Source organism: Caretta caretta, chromosome 27 (assembly GCF_965140235.1).
Source record: "Caretta caretta isolate rCarCar2 chromosome 27, rCarCar1.hap1, whole genome shotgun sequence".
In the NCBI taxonomy this organism is placed as follows: domain Eukaryota; kingdom Metazoa; phylum Chordata; order Testudines; family Cheloniidae; genus Caretta; species Caretta caretta.
The window spans coordinates 16,291,964-16,311,562 of record NC_134232.1 but is presented as its reverse complement, the minus strand read 5'-3'; the positions used below and the strand labels follow the sequence as shown (position 1 = coordinate 16,311,562).

The window sequence follows — 19,599 nt, the reverse complement described above, 5'->3', positions numbered from 1 at the left end:
AAGAAGGGCCAACCTGCCAAGCCAGCCAAGGAAACAAAATACTGTTCCAAACAGGGAGAAAAATAAAAAAGAATTTGGAATGAAGGACCTTGCCTCAAAGCCCCACTGCTGTCTGACCTGAGCCCTCAGTTAATATATCCCATATCTTCCACCGGCTTTTTAAAAATGTGGTTCAAACACAAAGTTTCACTGGTAACAGGTACAGCAGCACAAAGAGGTTTTACCAGGTTGGAAGCCATTCTGTTACCACCAAAAGGACAAACCCCTAGTGCTTATTTGATGCTGAAACAGTTTCCTGTTTCAGAAGTTTATTTTAATAAATTTTCTTTGTGAAGGCTTCTAAGGAATTTAGGCCATTTGTACAACATATTAAAAACAATATCTATGCCATCCCTCTCACTGCCCTCTTTACAGACAGATGCAGATTTCAGGTGTAGCCAATTTTCAGTGAGCAAGCACCGTGGTGTCTTGTAGCTCACAGAGTCAGGTATAAATCAAACCAGTCAGTCAGCTCTTCTGTGCACTTTTCACCAGTCACTTCGTAAATACACCAACTTGAGAAAAGTTACAAAGTTTGGGTCTCTCTAGTTCTGGAGCCAGATAGCTATTTCCAGCTTTGAAAAGGCAGGTCTGAGCACCGGCATTAGAATAACAAAAAGAAAATAAAGCAAGTTTATGTACAGCTTCAGTCATTCTGGAATTACATTTTCATAACAACTGTTCTAGCAGGTCTTTGCTGAAAATGCACCTTTAGACCTAAGAAAATATTCTATAAAAAAAAAAGCCAGTTGTGATGTCACCTAATGTTGTCAGAGGAAACAAAGCACATGACACACTGTGTAGAAAATCTCTCTCTGGGACATCTGTAACCATTTAAGTTCACAGACTGAGCTGCGCTGCAGAGTGGATGTGGTTAATTAACATGTGATATTCTAGTTTTCAGTGCACAGGAGATGCTGATGAAAGATAAGACCACCAGTCTGACCTGCGCCATTGTCCAAGTATAACACACACTCGGGTTGGGTTTCAGGGGATCTCTTCCACCTTATTCCAAACCACATACTCTAAATCTCTCTCCACAGCTGGCTGCAGGAGTTTTTGATTTCAAGTAAGAGACAAATAGTTACAGCAAGTAAGAAAATGGAAAAGTTAAAGTTGACCACAAGTGGTGAAGCCTGCCAAAGAAAATCGGTCATTGTCCAAGAGCAGTGACAGGAGTGTCGGCCGAAATCAATCCCTCTTCAGAGTGGCTAGAAACTCAGGCCATTCTAGCATCTGAAGATCCAGTCAGATGGGAGACGATCAAGTTGACAAACAATTGGTTTTTAGATCATTGCCTCATTTGTTGATTAGTGCCCAGATTTCTAAGTCTTTAGATTTTCAAACGGTTGGAAGAAGGAGGAAGTGATACAACACACCTGAGTGAGCCTGGACATGAGAAGTGACCTGCTAACTGTAGCAGTTCCAAGGGCAGAGGACATGAATCAGTGATATTGTCCAGTTCTTTTGGTCCATAATGAAGATATTTACAAAGTGAATAGGAAATAAATTAAAGCTTGAATCAGTCTGGATTTCAACTGCAACTGGATTTGGGTTCAACTGCATGTGTCCTGAAAAGGGGATTTTAAAACAGTGCAGAATCTCAGCCGCCAGGAACACTTCGCCAACAGCAACCCATGCCAGAGCCAGGCTCATCGCCTCCTGAATGCACGAGAGATCCTCCAGGCATTGGGCTCCTCATAGCGATTGTACAGGGGCTCAAGCCGCTGCTGCTTCTTCTGTTTGCTCAGTTTGGTTGGATCAGAGACTTTGAAGAAGGCTGGTGCAAATTCCACCAGCCAGCGTGGGTCAATGGTGGTCACTTCGCGCATATACTCCTTGGTGGTCAGCACCAGCTCATGATAGACCACCCTGTAGAGAGAGAAGATAGCAATATTAATGCTTGCAGAAGGGGAAATTAATGGTTCTTAACAATGAAAAGGTCCTTGGGGCTGAAGACCTCATCTCATGTCAGGGGTGCTCGAGACCTGTCCCCCTTGGTCCAGTTCTCTAACTCTCCTTCCCCCTTCATCACCACCTCCAGGCTCACCAGACCCAAAAAGAGCCACCCCCAGCAGAAAGCCTCTCTCATGCATCTCCCGCATTCTGCAGCATGGAGCTGCTTGGTTTAATGTCAGGATCCCCCTCTTGCTGACTTATGCGGCTGCATTGAACTCCATACCTGGAGGAGAGGCACAACAGGACAGCTGGAGGCAGGACTCCAGACAGCCTTGCTTTGCAGTGATTGTAGCACCTCATATGTCCTGTACACGTCTGCTCAGGAGCTGAGAACAGACCACAGTCTGTCTCTTTGCTCTCTATTCTCGTTCCATGCCCATCACGGAAGTATTGGAGCATTCACAGATTTTGATCTGTATTTTATGTATAACCCATGCTGAGGACTTTCTAGCTGTAGAATTGAGAATTAAACTTAGAATGAAGAGTCCCTGTTTTCCTACCATTCTGGCTGCCTGTTGAAGAGGGCACTGGATGGGTGAATATAGACCACCTGCTGGTCAATGAGAGTCCGGTACCCCTCCTGGGGGTCCTTCTTTGCTGCATTTCGGAAGAAACCGCTGCAGATGGCCTTCTGGACTCGCACTGTTGCCTTCCCGCATGACACCACATCCAGCTTGTGTCTGCCAGAAGAGAGTCATAAAGAAAGAATTTAGTGGGCCCCCGTGTTTGGTGTGCAAAGCACAGACACCATAACACCCAAACAGCAAGCGCCAATCAGCTACTGCTAAAGGACAAGAATGCTTTTAAAAAAAAAAAAGGCAGAACCAGTTCCTGCCCTCTGCTGGATTTGCTCACCTGTCCATAATGCCCAGCATTTGTTTACGGATGTCCTGTGCCCTGCGCAAGGACCGGGCCTGGATAAAATTCTCATAGCACCAGGGATTCGAGAACTTATTATTCTTCCAGGAATTGTAGACAGCCAGCAGGGTGAGATGGTCCCCTTCTGTCTGGTGGAACTTGGCTTTCTTCTGGTCAGCAAGTGCTTGTTTATCCTGACACACAAAACACGTTTCCATCACATGTGTGTTTTAGAGAAAGTATCATGTACCCCTGGCAACGGGGCACTGGTTCTTCTTTATGCCCAAATACTGCATGTTCTTATGTGCTACTAAATGGACAGCCCCATGTTTAACCAGTGCAAGGCTGAGATGCATACACAGCATACTGGCTTTTTTGTAAAGGATTAAATACAAAGCACTGCAGATCAGACTCAGCCCTGCAGGTCAATGGGAGGTCCCTTGCCCACACCAGGGCTGAACTGGACCCCTATAATTAAGGCATTACCATTATGACACAATGTTAAACTTGAAAAAGACAAGCACAGCTCCTACCTGAAAACACAGACATGCTGCAGACCCCTCCTCTGCTCTCTCACAAGAGAGAGCAGAGAACCTGCAACACTGGGTCTTTCCTGAGGCACCCTTCTCTTTCCTCACCCTAACTATTCTTGAAATGATACTACAGGACATATGGCTCACTTACGCTGTCGGCTGCACTGTGTTGCATGCATAGAACTAGTCAAATTTTTGTTGCTTAGAAATCGGACATTCAATGACAGAGTGTATTGCTACACTATGGAGACTATATGACAATCCTGTCAGCATAGCTATGCCAGCACAGCCCCCCTACACAAACAAACAGAGTTTTTCTGTACGTTTTGGAAAACCGCCTCCCTGAATGATATTAGCTACGTTCACAGAAGCACTCTCTCTCTCTCTCTCCACATAGCTGCGTCTTCACTGGAGGTTTTGTTGGCATAACTATGTCAGTCGGGGGTATGGTTTTTCCACACCCCTGACTGATGTAGCTATGCCAATATAACTTTTCAGTGTAGACCAGGCCTAATCAATAGGCTCTGCAGAGAGGTCCATGTTTCTCAATTCCATGGATGTAGCCTTGGGATATCAATCAAACACTGAGGTCATTGAATCAGACAGCAATAGGACATTATAAGGAAGAAATAACAGATCCAAAAGGAGTCTGATAAGGAGCAGCCATGTCACCACCACAGCCTGCAGACCAGAGGTGCAAGAAGAGGGTCAGCGCAGGAGGGGCTTATGATGTGTAACTTCATTCTGAAACCATTTCTGTTTCTCTGGGAGGGGAACAGGGTTCCTCCAGCCACCCTACAAGAATGGCTCCGAATTCCAAAGCAGGAGATGGCAGGTTCTAATGTTGTTTCATTTACTGTTGAGAAGAGAAGAAAAAAGCAAAGCCTCCAACTTTCACTTCCCCGAGGGCAAAGTGGCATCAAACATCCACAGCTAGGGGGCACGTAACAAAGAGGTGAATTAGCTTTGCAATATGTGATCCAATGAACCCTTTAATTATGGTCTTGTCTGGGGGAGTACACACGTACCATTACACCAGATGCATTCAATAACCACCACCAGATTCCTGCTTCTCACCATGCAACCAGGGCTGGGCACTACAGCACATAGGCCTGAATTCCTTACCTTTGGTCTGTAGAACACATTCTGTACAGACAGCATAGAGACTATAGTTAACATTTCTTCACTGCATCCCAAATGTACAGACATGATCAACATCTTACATAACATGGGCTCCAAAGGGAACTCTGCCATCTGCAGGAATAAAGGACAACAACATATATTTTCAGTGGTGCTGAAGCAAGGCTTTAAGAGGTCTCACAAGATCAGAAAATAGGCCAGACTCATTTCAGTTAGAGGTAACTAAACCTTAATGGGAGAGAAGACGATGCCATTGAGTGTTTCCCTACCACGGCACTGCCCACTACCTAGGGGAGGTTTATTCGGCACAGAGCAGATGACCGTTGCCATCTACATGATCAGAGCAGCCCAACACTTACAGGGGATTTTTAGACACGTGTAAAATGGAACTCACTTACAAGAGAAAATGGCACTATTCCACTGGGAAGCAGAAAAGGCAATATTATTTACTACTTGTCTGCAAAGGCCAACTGCTAGTGGGGAAGTGTGGCTTTGGGTTGACTAAGAATGCACAAGACCACAGAGAGAAATCACTGACAGTGGCAATGACCCCTATGGATAGCTACACCCAGGCCAGCCGGAGAACACAATGCAACCAATGTTCAGAGGCATGATATTTAACCTACTCTGCGCCCAAGTCGAGTGAGCAGCCCCTCATCGTCCAGGGCTCCCAAGGTGTAGAGCTGTTCCATGGCAGTGATTAGTGTTTCCATCGGGGGAGCATCCATAAAATCAAAGGACAGCAAGTCATTGATCCCCATAGCCTGAAATAGAGTGAAAATCTAAGGGTAAGAGACACCAGGAAAGAAACTGGAAACCAGGCTCCATAAGTAGAGACATCTCCGAGAGCATCAAAAAATGAGTCAAAAGCCAAAACCAAGAGTTTATCAGTGCTGCTTAGACCTTGTGCCCAGGGTTCGTGCCTTATCTCCAGTGTAATCACAAATCCCAGTGGGCACATTATTCCATCCCTTGGGACAAAAACCAAAACAGGGAAAAGTTCTAGTAAAGGTGCAATAGTGAACAATCCTGCACTAACGCCAGGGAGATGTGTGGTGACCTAATAGTTCCGTGCCATCTGTAACATCTATGACTCTCACATCTTGGACAGTTACTTAGCCAGCTGCAGTTCTCAGAGGGTACGGTCTTCTATAGATCTTCATATACATATATTTGAAAAAGACACAACTACCACGACCCCAGAAAGAGAAGTCCTCGCCTATGAGGTGATGGCCTGAGAAATGTATGTGTATTTTATAAAGGGGTTTGTTTTTTTATAACAGGGCATGGAAACGTATGATTCGACTAAGACTCCTGGGGCTTTCCATTTCTAGAACTTGCAATGAAATATGGCTTTCAGGTTGTGTGTAAAGAATGGCTTTTCTGGGACTGATATCTGTAAAGCTAAGTCTGAGTCTAAGTTATAACCCCCTGGGAGAAAGAACTGGAGAGCGAGCTGTAGCTCTGCCAATGGTACAGTGTTCCTTCCTATCCATTTGCATTTAGCAAAAGGGTGGAAATTACAATCACATTGGCTGTATTTCAGCAAAATAATGAGACACTGATTCCTACCTTAAGGGAGAGCACTGTGCTGGCCAAGTTTGTTCTCTGGATTTCAGGCACGTTGGTGGTTAGCATTTCATCTCGGTAAGCGCGCTCCGTGTAGAGTCTGTAACACTTTCCTGGCCCTGTTCTTCCAGCTCTTCCTGCTCGCTGCTTTGCCTGCGCCTGTAGGATTTCAGAGGGAACACAACATCTCAGAGGCAAGTAAGCATTATCCAGGACAATGGTTCAGTCAAGAGACTAAGTGAGAGAGGAATGAAGGGTTAGTTGTCTGCAGTTCTGTTAACATTATTACGGGGCTCCTAACGCAATGCAAGGAGACATGATGCGCTAAACACAGTCTGAGTGTGATGCAAGGCATTGTGTGTGGGAAAGTGGTATTTATTTCCCCACCTTGTTTCCATAAAATTTCCTCTAAGCCACAGATTTACTTCCCATACATTATCAAACATATGCTGTGTACCTGGGAAATTGGTGTAACCACCAACTGATCAATTCCAGTCTTGGAGTTATACACTTTCTGCTTCACAAACCCAGGATCTACCACATAATAGATTCCATCAATAGTCAGGGAGGTCTCAGCAATGTTGGTAGCAATGACAACCTGTAAGCAAGAGTACAGTCTGATTCAGATACTATCTCTGCTTGCCAACCAGACAGAAACAGAACTAAGCTAAACAAGTGTTGCTCTGTTTATACAAACCATTCAATATGGTATAATCAGACTGTTGCTGACACAACTGCTATGATTTAAAATTATTGATTATTCTCCTGCCAATATGTGTGAGCAGAGTTCTCCTTTCACCCATAAAAATGGCCAGATTTTAAACATTTGCACCCTGTTTTAAGCTTTAGGGCAGTACGTGATGCGAACACAGTGGAACTCATTGATAAAAACAAGGAAAAGGTTACCAATTTCTGCTCAAATAATTTTATGTGATCCGTAAAAAGTATTTTTTTGCCTGGCTCTGCAACATAGCCCTTATGAGACAAGAAACTACCACAGAATGTGCTTCAAGACAATTACTGCCATCCTCTGGGAGCTGCTTCTAGACACACCTTTCAGAAACTCCGATTTCCACAGAGGACAACAATGACCTTGAAAGGTAGCATCTAGAGAATCTTTCTGCTGAATCAATGTTATTTATAAAGCAATTCTGCGCAAAAGGGTTTGGGTTAAAATAAAACAGAAGAATACTTAAATGCCAAAAAATGAATGCAGAATTGGCCAAGAAAAGTTCTGTGAGTTAAGCCACATAAGAGCTGCTGTTTCAAAGCTACAGAGCATAGTCTATAATTACTCTCCTCCCCAACCCATAGCAAATAAGATTCTGAATGGAATAAACAGTGTAACAAGTCCCACTATTAAGTGTTTCATCAGAGGGGGAAGCCGCCCTTTGCCTGGCATTACCTTCCTGCTGCCTGGTGGGGCTGGGTCAAAGATCCTGGTTTGCATCTCGCTAGGTAAAGCTGAATACACGGGAAGGATAATTAACTCTGGCACGTCGGGTCCTAGAGATTTCATTCTCTCATAAAGGATCTCGCAAGCTGTATCAATCTCCTCCTGACCCGTCAGGAACACTAGGATGTCACCTACAAAAGGGAACGTGTCCACAGAATTAATCCTGCTCCACACAACTTCTGTCTAACCACTCCCTTTGCTTCCTTCTTCCCCTCTTCTCTTCCACGTAGAAAGAACTCCCGTTCAGATGTGCTCCTTATCAAGCCATATGACCCCATGACACAGGACCCTGCCACCGCCAAATTTTATCAAACATACCTGGTGGCTCCGTCAAATGGATCTGCATCACTGTGATCAGACTGGCATCCAGATAATCAGTCTCTGGTTCTTTTGTGTACAGAATTTCCACAGGGTATGTTCTGCCAGGAATTGTGAAGATTGGAGCTTCATAGAAATACTGGGAGAATTTCACAGCATCTAATGTTGCCGAAGTTACAATCAGCTTCATATCCTGACGTTTCTGCACTGTCTGTAGCAGGAGAACGTTCCCATACCACGTTAATAGTGACAAGGGCAATAAATAAGGGCTTCAACAAGCCCCTTCGCTCAGTTACATTTTATTCCAGGTAACAAGAGGCTTCAATCACCTCAGGGACTTTGGTGGATTCGCAGAATCATCTAAATGCAAAGGAGGATACACTGTCCTTCTCAGAGAGGCAAAAGGCCAGAATCTCATGCAATTTAAAGCTAAGGCCATATTTAAAATACACTTCTCTTTTTTCCTAGTTAAGGGAACTCCCAGCACAGAGACCTTTTGTGAGAGGCAGACTGGGTTAAGTGAGACTGTTTCCTTATTCTGAGAGAGTTGCCTATTCATCCCCAGAAATGTTCTGAATTAAATGACCCTTATCTGTTGCCAAAACTCCATTTAATTTACAGTCAGAGCTAAGACCAGGTGAACTACTCCTGTAAAGGCACAGTCACCTTCAACCATAGCTCAGTTCTCACAACTGACCGTTTTAAGACATGAGGGTCTCAAAAGGCAGACATGCCTGTCTTCCTCCTGCATTCCCTCCCAATATAACCTGCGGAGAGACCAGGGGCCAAACATAACATTACCTTTTTCAGAAGCCCAAAGAGCACATCAGTGTGAATGGTCCTCTCATGAGCCTCATCCAGCATGATGATGGCATACTGGGTCAGGTCTGGGTCAATCAGGCACTCCCGCAGTAACATACCATCCGTCATGTACTTGATGACGGTCTCGGGGCTAGTGCAGTCTTCAAATCGAATCGTGTAGCCAACCTACCAAACAAGAGATGGAAGCAGAACAATGGGTTTGAATGAGTAATTATGTCTCCACCCCTTACACTAAACTAACTGAATTGATGAAACAAAATTGTTGGCAATGATAGTTCCAGGTTGAGTTATTCTGCCCCTCAATTCAAACTTGCCATATAGACCATAGATCAGTTATCCCATTACTGATTTTTCCCCACTTTTCATCGTGTTTATGCAGCTGCCTCCTCCAACACAGAACTTTACCTCCTGTCCCAAACAGCAACCAAACTCCTCAGACACTCTCTTGGCAACAGACATTGCAGCCACTCTGCGAGGCTGGGTGCACCCAATCTTTCCTCTTGACGTGTAACCTGCCTCAGCCAGGTATTGGGTGATCTGCGTCGTTTTCCCAGAGCCTGTCTCACCAATAACAATCAGGATCTGATTGTCATGAACTGCCTGAAAGAGGACATGTTAGAAAGTGCTTGTTAGGATTCTTTTTTTTAAATACAGTCAGTCTAAGACTAGATGTAGCCTCCGAGTGCCCTCACTCATGCTGGCTCGGACAAAGTGTTCTGGCCTAGGTCTTGCTAACCAGCAAGCCAGTAAACTCTTTGACCACTCAGAGGACTCACCCTGCCATAAAGACTTGTGTCATTTGGGATCTTAGCTCCAATATTGGCCCTACTGCAGTTTTATAAAGATTTACAGAGAAAAATTATGATTTTAAAATACAATTTCATTCTTAAAACTCTCAAGTGGCTACTAATTTGTCAATAAACAGACCCAGTAACATTCATATTAATCCTTCCCGCTCCAAGGAGAAGGCGGTTCCTGCATGGGACTTACCTGAATCAGCTGCTCCTTTAATCTGAAGATTGGGAGACTCTCCCTCTGCTCAATGATGGAAAGTTGGGTTTTTTTACCATAGGAGGCTTTGTTGCCACCGAATGCATGTTTCTTCCACTCTGGGATATCATTGGGCATCATTCCAATACCCCGCATGTTGGCAGCTATTTGTCTCCCATCCACTAAGAAAAAAAGAGAGAATTTAGTTATCACTCTTCAGCTCACATGGCACAAATGCAGTAATGAGCTAGATACAGTAAAAAGGCATTTTACAGATAACACTACAATCTGCCTGTTTAGAATTCGAATGAGCTGTTCTGGCATATTGATTGTGATTTTGGGCCTACTACGATTTTTGCCATAGTTCCATCTGTGCATCACTTGGTAATATACTCAGTCCACTCTCCCATCACACTTTGACTAGAAGACTAAACATATAAGCTAGGCTCAAGATGAAAAAAGTCTTAAGTGAAGTGGCCACATACATAGACACCAAGATACTCTCCTGGAATGGTTCAGCTCCCACAGTGAATGGCACAGTAGATACTTAAACAAAGACAAGTCAGAACACACCGTCAGGAAGAGGATCCACCCAGTGTGTATTAAGTCCCATGGGGATAGAGTCCATCTCTGCTTCCCTTTGAGCTTGTTTGAGTTCCCGCCTTTCTTTGGCTAAAGCACTTTGCATCATTGCGGCCTGGGACAAGGAGCCATCAGGATTCTGAAGAACAAAAAACATACAATTACAAGCACTATCCAGTCCTGGAGCCTTTACTACCCCTCTCCTCTGTACACCTTTATTACAGCCCAGCCCATCTGTCCTCAAGCTTGAAGGCAATCTCTTTCCCACAGCTACTTCAAAGGCTTTTAAAACTTTATTATTTCACAAATGCAGAAATATTTTTGATGGCTAGATTTCCAGGATGCAGGTGGCTGTGACTGTAAAATAGCAGACTCCCTTCATAGTCCAATCAAGGATGAGCTTACTGGTACTGAGGTGAGAAGGATAGTTTCCTGGCTATCCACACCTCATCAAAAACAAGAGGATCAGTGGGGCAGAACACCGCTTGGTTCTACCCCTTTTTCTGTTAAATGTAGGCCGCATGTTAACCTTGCATTTCTATTCCACGATCTCATCTCACTGTTACCAATGAAATTAAAACCCAACTATGTATAATAAAAAAAAAGATCAACAGCCCAGCGCTCCTGATTTTCTGGGCTACGGATACCAAGATTCCACTCATTATTGCTAATTCCAGAGCATTTACATAAAACCAGCATGCAAGTTTTCAGTCATTAGTCTGAAATCTCTTACCTTCACTATTTTAATGGGACTCATATCCATGCTTTGCTTGGTATGCCCTCGCAGAAATGGTGGCTCTTCTTCAACCAGCTCAATCTCAAGGTCCTCATCTAAAACACACAAATAATTCAGGTTTAACAAGGAGACAGATGCAGCTTTTTTTCAAACAAACTTCCGCCGCAGGAAAAGGAAGCTACGTTGCTGAAGTGTTTTCTGTGCATCCTGTTTACTGTATAATTACATATTCTACAAAGGTAAAAATGTCAGGCAAGGAGAGATCTCCCGGCCAAAGGCAACCAGCACTTCATTAACCAAAGGGAACCAGCACACCTGCCACCTCCAGGTGTTTAGAGCTATTGCTAACTCAAACTCCTTACACTTGCTTGCATCAGAAGCTCCTTTTTGCATAGATCGCATACACAGAAAGGAATCTATTATACCCACAGTGAAACTACCAGACAATATTACCTTCTTCATCATCAACTTTGGGGAGGATCCCAGTCTCCTCATCAAAGTCAGGAAACTCTTCTTTGGAGAGCACGTTAGCAGCAATCATCTGGGAAAGAAATGGAGAGGGGAGGATTAGTTCCCACATGTGATCATCATTCAAGGGTAGACTGGCCCATTTAAGATTCTACAGCTCTCTGGGATGAAAGGAGGGTTCACTTTGCAAAGAGATAGGAAGTGTAAGTTCTCCCAGGACATTGTGGCACTGGGATTGTCTGAGGGGACTAGTGCCTATTAGTGTGGTACAACACAGTATAAATAGGAAAAAATAGGATGAAATTAAGAAAGGGACATTTACAATTAATATCAGATAATACATCCCAACAAGGTGATATACTGGGTTGTAGACTCCTCCCAAAAGAATTCAATTGTGACTTTAAAACTTCTCTGGACACAACATTGGTAGATGTGCTGCCTGGAACAACCCAGCATCAGCAGAGATGCATTAGTATGCCTAAACGGGCTTTTTAATCTCTGACACCTTGTCTTTCCTGGATTTTAGTGGTGAAAGATGCTGGAATGACAAGTGACGCTTCTAACAAAGATGTGTCAGTTATTAACAGCACTGGTCAGATTTATGAATCAGGGATATAGGAGTGAGAGGCTCCACATTCCATTATGGATCCCTGGGGGGGGTTCTGAATACTGGCAAAGAGAGACACTGGTCTTACACTTAACTGGATCACACTATTAGCCAAAGACTACTCAAAGCCTTATGAGGTCAGAGCTTGGGAAACCCATATTTCAGACAGCTTATAACAGTGAGGAGGATGTACCCAAGAAACCATGGACTATTAAGAAAAATGGGAAGCTGGATGGTAATCTTTGAAGCTCCCCTACAACCACACTGAATGACATCGCCCCAGACACCCCAGTATGAGTTGGTAGTGCTTTACACCTGTTTGATTTCCCATTTCTCTGGGTCTGAAATCCGGGTGAGACGCTTCCGTTCAAGGCTATCATCCTCCACTTCAGGGGCATTCACCAAGGAGAGGTGACTGGGTCTGTCTGGATTCCTCATAGAGGTCTCTTCATTGGTCTCTCCAACTAGGTTTCTGCGTCGGTTTGGGTTCAAGTCTTCCCCAGTCTCTTGATCAACATCCTATATCAAATACGATTGACAAATTTATTAATCACTGTCCCACCTTTTCCCGAGATACCTGACCTGGACCTCCTTCCTCTACCAAGCATATAAAGGCAAGGATCTCTCCGTTTCCCAGAGGGGCCAAGCCCAAACACAGCCCATGTATGTGAAGACATTTCACTATTGTTTGTTTTTTAAATTAACATCTCAGAAGTGATTAAGCAGTCTGTGGTCAGAAACACATTGTAGCCTGTAATTTAAAATAAAATGCCTCTCTCATGCAGTGAATGGAGGATGGGCATAAGCAACAGCTTGGGGTCTGTCTGGGCACCTGACTAAAGACTTCAAAGTTACCACTTTATTTGGTTCAATGAGTAGTACAAACAGAGTTGAATGTTTAGAATCTTTATATGCAAGGCATCTGAAAAGAACATGTGGAGAAAACAGGAGTAGGAACCAATGGGTGGCATAAATACAGAACTATAACTTACCAGCTTTAAGTATTAAAATATGATACTTTGAAGGGATTCAAGTTAGTTTACAGCAATATTTGAAATACTAAAACTGTAAACACTCTCTCTCTCCACCATAATTTGATCTATAAAAAATTCTTCCATACCTTCATGCTCAGGCTGGTTTTCGACCCAGTAAATGATAGCACTTTGACCTTTACTCTTTGACCTTTGCTCACAACATCAGCAACATTAGCAACACGTCCCTCTCTGCGAAGTTCAGAAATATGAACCAAGCCTTCCCAGCGTTTCCTGTGGGTCACACGTGGAGAGAAGAGCATGAGATACTGTATATTACTCTGGGAACCAACCCTTCACATATCATTTAAGCACTTAAATGTCTTAAAATGTTTAGTGCTGAGAGGTTTTACTGTGTTTATAAACTGTCTCTGGAAAGAGGAACATTCTTTACTGTCAGCTTTACTGTTTTGAAAGAGAAAATTCACTGTGGTTGTAAAATGCAGTGTGTATCACTGGCATACCTGCCTTCGCCTAATAAGGCATCATACCTTTTTTCCTTTTTTTTTTTTTAAAGTCATATTAATAACTGAAATTGAAGCCAATGTTTATAATACACAAAGGAAGGATGATGGTACAAGAAGTGATAATGGCTCATTGTGAAGGTGAGATGGGTACCTTAGTCCTTCCAGCTGCACAAAGCACCCAAACTGCATTATACTTGTGACTTTGCCGTTGTAAATTTCTCCAATCGAAGGCTCTTCAGGTGGGGGCCGATCCACATGCTTGTCCCTCCATCTGTCATTGCTCTTCTCTGCATATTTCTCTCGATCCTTACGGTCCCTGCTGGGACTCAGACTCCTGCTCCTTGAGCGGTATCTGGATTTCCCCTTGTTCTTATCCAGAGTCCTAGAACGTGACCTGGAATGGGATCGGTGTCTCCGTTTCCTGTCCCTGTCTCTGCTGTGACTGCGACTCCTCCTCTTCTTTTTTGCCCTGGCAAACATTAACAATCTGTGTTCAACTTTCATACAAGAGAAGGTCATGCAGACAGAAAATTTACTGGCTAGCCATGGCCCAGAGATGCGCTGGAAACTTACCGGCGGTCATTATTCCTTTGTTTTTCCTGCCCACCTGCACTAGGCATTAAAGCTTCAAGTTCCTTAAGAGCATCAACAGCCACTTTCACATCATCTTCATCCAGCATAGTCTATAGACACAGAGAATACCTCTGTAAGATGGCTGATTAAAATCCTATCACCAGCACAGAGCATTAATCTGTGCAATGGGACAATCACCAGAAAGAAGGAAAGTAGGAGAAAAGATCAGAGAAAATGTGATGTAAAGAAGCAAAGATATGGGGATCATTATCCAGGAGTCTCAACGCCAAAACCTTCTCTGCCACATGGCTCTACCAGGTCTGCCTCTATGTATGAATTTGGAGACTGACTTTTTAAAATTGTTACTGAAACTTTAATATGCATGTTACTAGTAGGCATCTTGGGTAGCCTAGATTTTAATCCTAAAGTTTTGACACAAATTAACTTCTCCATAAGTAGATGCTTATTACAGTTCCCAATCTGATTAAAGGTATATGCTAATAATTCATTTCATCCACCTCACCTTCAAACCTCTGCACAGTTCCCACCTCTTCCTCTGCCTCCTCTATGCCTCTCATTTTCTGCACTCTTCTGGATCTTCTTTCCAATCTACCATCTTCAGCTTTCCTGCTCTTTGTACCTTCTATCATGCAACCCCTTATAGTAGGTGTATAAGGGCCTTTCAATCTCAGGTGCCAAACACGTTCCTTCAAAACCACTCCTTAAACAAAGTGTCCTACAGTGGTCTCAGTGTCACCAGGCAGTCTTGCACCTGAAACATTATCTGCTTATTATGTTGTCTGAGTTAGACTGTGAATTTGTCAGGGTAGGGTCCTTGTCTTGTTGGGTGTTCTGCAAAGCAATGTTTGCCCTAAGAGAGCTATATTAGCAATAGTCCCCTGCAACTAACCTCCAGCAATCCCAAACCAACTACTTACTTCCCACTCCATTCTGCATTTTCATTTCTCATACCCCATCACATTTTGTGCATTAGAAGCACAATATAGATGGTTATGTTAATGTAGCAACTGCAAACCAAGAGTGAGAAAACAAGCATATTTCCATTCACTGATTGTTAATGTGTGAAATTGCATCCTTACCCTGATGGTGGGATTGTCTGGCCTGCAAAGGGCTGGGAACAGGTCCTTCAGCTTTTCCTTTTCTGTTTTGGGTTTGACAACTACCTCTGTTTTTAGAATAAAAAAGGGTAAAAAAAAAAAAAAAAAAAAGCTAGAAGTGCACCTTTATCACATGGCTAGAATAATTTTCTACTGTCATTTCTGAAACGGAGTATTCATTTCATCTCTGAATGTAAATTTTACTGCAGCTTTTAAAAGGTGAATTAAAAATAACTACATTTCCCCTCACAAAGGAAATTCTGATTAAATGAGATAGTGAAATATGCAATATTCTGAATTCTGCACTGACTCAGGCTCTCTTCGAGTAGCCCCAAAGCTTTGCACCAGCACCTCATGTAACACAGAGAACTCCACTGGAATGATAGTAGATAAGATATAAGAATAGCGATTTCATCTGTCATACCCACAATGTCCAGCAGATGCTGAAAGGGTTAGGTCTGTTTTCTATTGAGCTGCTGGAGCAGTGAGACTGTACTTACCTTTGCCTGTAGATGGCTTCGCTGGAGGCCGCATTGTCTGTATGAGACGTAACAAATTACTAATGAGGGAGTCCTGAAAAATTTGATAAAGCACAGAAGATTTTTTTAAGTGATTGCAATATTTTTGCACATTAGCACAAGGAGGATTTGTTAGCAGGGAACAAAAGCTCAATCCCAACTTCTAAAGATGTAGACGTATAGGGCCATAGCCACAAGAAATCACACGTACACCATAAAAGTTCAGTTGTAAAGAACTAAGACAAAAAGTGACTTGATTTTACAACGTTATGAAAATTCCATTTAAGTGACTCTCCACACCAGTCACTGGTTCTAACTAGGACAATCATTTTGACCTGTTTCTAAGGTACTTATCAGCCTGGTGTGTGAGCACCATAAAAAGTTTGTTTTCATGACATGTTGTTTTTCTTGCACTACACATGCATAGTAATAAGACACCAAAGAGCCCAAATGAGTCTTCAAAATTGCATAGTGCTTCAAAGACTGCATCAAGCAAAGTTAAATAACGCTTAATTAGACAGAAGTGTGTGGAAGCCAGCATGTATGAACTATTAAATGAAAATAATTGCACATTAATAAACACAAATACTTAATCCTTGCAACTCTCTTTTAAATAAAAGATTCTCTCTGTGTTCATATCTCACTTACTGTGAACTCAGCGCCATTCTTTGTAAGGGCAGTCTTGAATGTGTCAAATGTGGTGTTTTTCTCAGCAAGATTTATCACAAACTCAGCTGCAAAGAAAAAGTGATTGAGAGTGAAACAAACAAAAATAATTTGAAGTCAGGTCACATGCATTTCACTCTGAGGAAAGGGGCTGGCTTGGCAACCTGAAGTCCCTCATCTAGCCAGAGAACATGGAATGCATGGTCTGCAGCAGTGCAAGTTTCTCTATCTACACTGCCTTAAGTCCATTTTCAGGAACCCAGACCTGGAGGGATTGTGTCTCAGGATGAGAGGAGAGCTCATTTTCTAACTCAGACTGTCAACTCTTTGGGGGCTGGGACTGTCTTTTTGTCTATGTTTGTTCAGCGCCTAGCACAACTACTGGAGCTCAAAGATACTACCACAATACACAAAATCAATAACGGACGTGTCAGGGCAATGAGGCTGAAGCTGGTTCCTTGTTCCCAATTCCTTATTTGATTATATAATAAATATTTACATAATTACACATTTACTTTTTTACCACAGTCACTCCTGTTAGTCTGATGAAATTTCTAAAAATGTAAATCTTACACTGAGATTCTTGAAAACAAACCCCGTTGCCTTCTCTGTCCCCATATCTGCACCATCATGGGACCCAACCCCACCAGCCACACCATCAGGGGCTCATTCACCTGTACATCTACTAATATGATATATGCCATCATGTGCCTCCAATGCCCCTCTGCCATGTACATTGGCCAAACCAGACAATCTCTACATAAAAGGATAAATGGACACAAATCAGACATCAGGAATGGTAACATACAAAAGCCAGTAGGAGAACACTTCAATCTCCCTGGACATTCAATAACAGATTTAAAAGTAGCCATCCTTCAACAAAAAACCTTCAAAAACAGACTTCAAAGATAGGTTTCAGAGTAACAGCCGTGTTAGTCTGTATTCGCAAAAAGAAAAGGAGGACTTGTGGCACCTTAGAGACTAACCAATTTATTTGAGCATGAGCTTTCGTGAGCAAAGAGAAACAGCAGAGTTACAATTCATTTGCAAACTTAACACCATCAATTTGGGCTTAAGTAGGGACTGGGAGTGGCTGGCTCACTACAAAAGCAATTTTCCCTCTCTTGGTATTGACACCTCCTCATCAAGTATTGGGAGTGGACCACATCCTCCCTGACTGAATTGGCCTGGTCAACACTAGTTTTCCCACTTGTAAGGGTTTCCACTGAATGCACCCGAGGAAGTGAGCTGTAGCTCACGAAAGCTCATGCTCAAATAAATTGGCTCGTCTCTAAGGTGCCACAAGGGCCCCTTTTCTTTTTACGGACACAGACTAACACGGCTGCTCCTCTGAAACTTGTAAGGGAACTCCCTTCTCTTCATGTGCCCGCATATATTCATGCCTGTACCTGTAACTTTCACTCCGTGCCGCTGAGGACGCGGGTTTTTCACCCACAAAAGCTTATGCCCCAATAAATCTGTTAGTCTTTAGGGCGGCACCGGACTCTCCTCGTTGTGTCTGCGGATACAGGCTGACACGGCTACCCCCCGCGACTTGAAAATAACGCTGGCCTCTGAACAAGGAGCTGGGAACCAGGATCCAACTTCAGCCGCGTGTCCCGGCAAACGCCCAGCCTCGCATCACCGCAGCGGCTCCCGCCCGCCCGGCCCTTCCTCCTCCGGGGGGGTCCCCTGGCTCCTGCCCCCCGACCGGCTCCGTCCTCCTCTCCCGGGGGTCACCTCAACCCCCCCCCAGGGGACGCCCGCCGCGCCGCTCGCTCCCCGCCGGGCCCCTCACCCAGGTCCTTGTCGTTGATGCCCAGGTGATTGTCCAGCTCGGTGCAGACCTTGGACACCAGCGACAGGTACTCGAGCTTCGCGAGCTCGTCGGCGCCCGCCGGGTCCCCCATGGCCCCCGACTCACAAAGCGCAATCCACTTCCGGGTGCGGGCCGCGCCGGGGCTACGTCACGTACGTCACTGCTGGGGGTCACGCAAGGCGTTGGCCATAGAGACGGCGGCGCTGGCTAGAGCGGCTCAAGCTGGGGCCTGGGAGGGAGGCAGCGCCTCCGACTCTATGGTCTAGGGTGGCTGGGTTGGCGGGCTGGCCCTTTTCTTCCCGCTCTCTTGGAGGGCCGGGGTGGGGAGAGAGCTGCAGTGCCTGGCACAGTGCTGCCCTCAGCACTGCGGGGAGGCGATTCGCTGCCCCAGTGTCAGTGAAGAGAATCGCCCCCTCAGGAGCATATCCGTGAGGAGATTCCCCCCTCACTGTATGGGCCCCCCCATCCGTGAGGAGATTCCCCTGTTCCCTCCCCCCCCAGTATCCGTGAGGAGATTCCCCCCTCACTGTATGGGCCCCCCCATCCGTGAGGAGATTCCCCTGTTCCCTCCCCCCCCAGTATCCGTGAGGAGATTCCCCCCTCACTGTATGGGCCCCCCCATCCGTGAGGAGATTCCCCTGTTCCCTCCCCCCCCCAGTATCCGTGAGGAGATTCCCCCCTCACTGTATGGGCCCCCCCATCCGTGAGGAGATTCCCCTGTCGTCCCCCCCCCCCAGTATCAGTGAGGAGATTCCCCCTCACTGTGTGGGGCCCCCCATCCGTGAGGAGATTCCCCCTCCCCCCATATCCATGAGGCGATTTCTTCCTCCACTTTCACAGCATTTTGTCACCCTGTTACATTCGGGCTTGTAACTGAGGAATGAGCCTCTGTCCCTACCTTTCCCCTTCGGATGCTCATTCACAGACCTTTACAATACACACCAAGGCAAAAAGCTCCTCTGCTCCAGGAACTTTCCAGGCTGACTCCAGAACCTGAGGCTGAACCCTAAATTGCCATAAAGTGGCAGTCTGAGGGAAAACATCTGGCGCAATGAAATCCCTGCACCAGCCCATCTACTGTAGGGTGAAAACAAACATGGAGCCAGGCCTTCCTCACCCTATCAGTGACCTACCTGCTTCACTAGGTCCACTACCTAGGGCACCAGCTAAACAATCAGGAATAAAATGATGACTGTCTGGTGGTAACCATTGCACATGAGGTCTCCATCCATTTTGCCAACCTACTGCAAATCAAGGGCTTGCCAAGTCATCCTGCAACCAGTACCAACAAAGTCACATTGTTTTTGGAGAAACCTCAACACAAATTTTG

At 44.6% G+C, this 19,599-nt stretch overlaps 1 protein-coding gene across 2 annotated transcripts; it reads right to left on the bottom strand.

Annotated features, from left to right (window-relative positions):
- Positions 1–272: 272 nt before the first annotated feature.
- On the bottom strand, positions 273–18,410 carry DHX8 (DEAH-box helicase 8). Of its 2 annotated transcripts, XM_048830213.2 has the most exons (23): positions 18,249–18,410; positions 16,433–16,518; positions 15,767–15,839; positions 15,249–15,334; positions 14,149–14,258; positions 13,727–14,044; positions 13,198–13,342; positions 12,393–12,596; positions 11,456–11,543; positions 11,000–11,097; positions 10,258–10,405; positions 9,685–9,866; positions 9,100–9,294; positions 8,674–8,859; positions 7,873–8,083; positions 7,504–7,685; positions 6,556–6,696; positions 6,102–6,257; positions 5,156–5,293; positions 4,515–4,643; positions 2,854–3,050; positions 2,499–2,678; positions 273–1,911 (listed from the first exon to the last, which is right to left on the bottom strand). In XM_048830213.2, the coding sequence occupies exons 1-23, from the start codon at positions 18,358–18,360 to the stop codon at positions 1,692–1,694; spliced, it is 3,585 nt and encodes a 1,194-aa protein (XP_048686170.1). In that variant the 5' UTR covers positions 18,361–18,410; the 3' UTR covers positions 273–1,691. The 2 variants fall into 2 exon arrangements, with proteins under 2 accessions (XP_048686170.1, XP_048686171.1); XM_048830214.2 differs by lacking the exon at positions 15,249–15,334 and having other exon boundaries at positions 18,249–18,388.
- Positions 18,411–19,599: the final 1,189 nt, after the last annotated feature.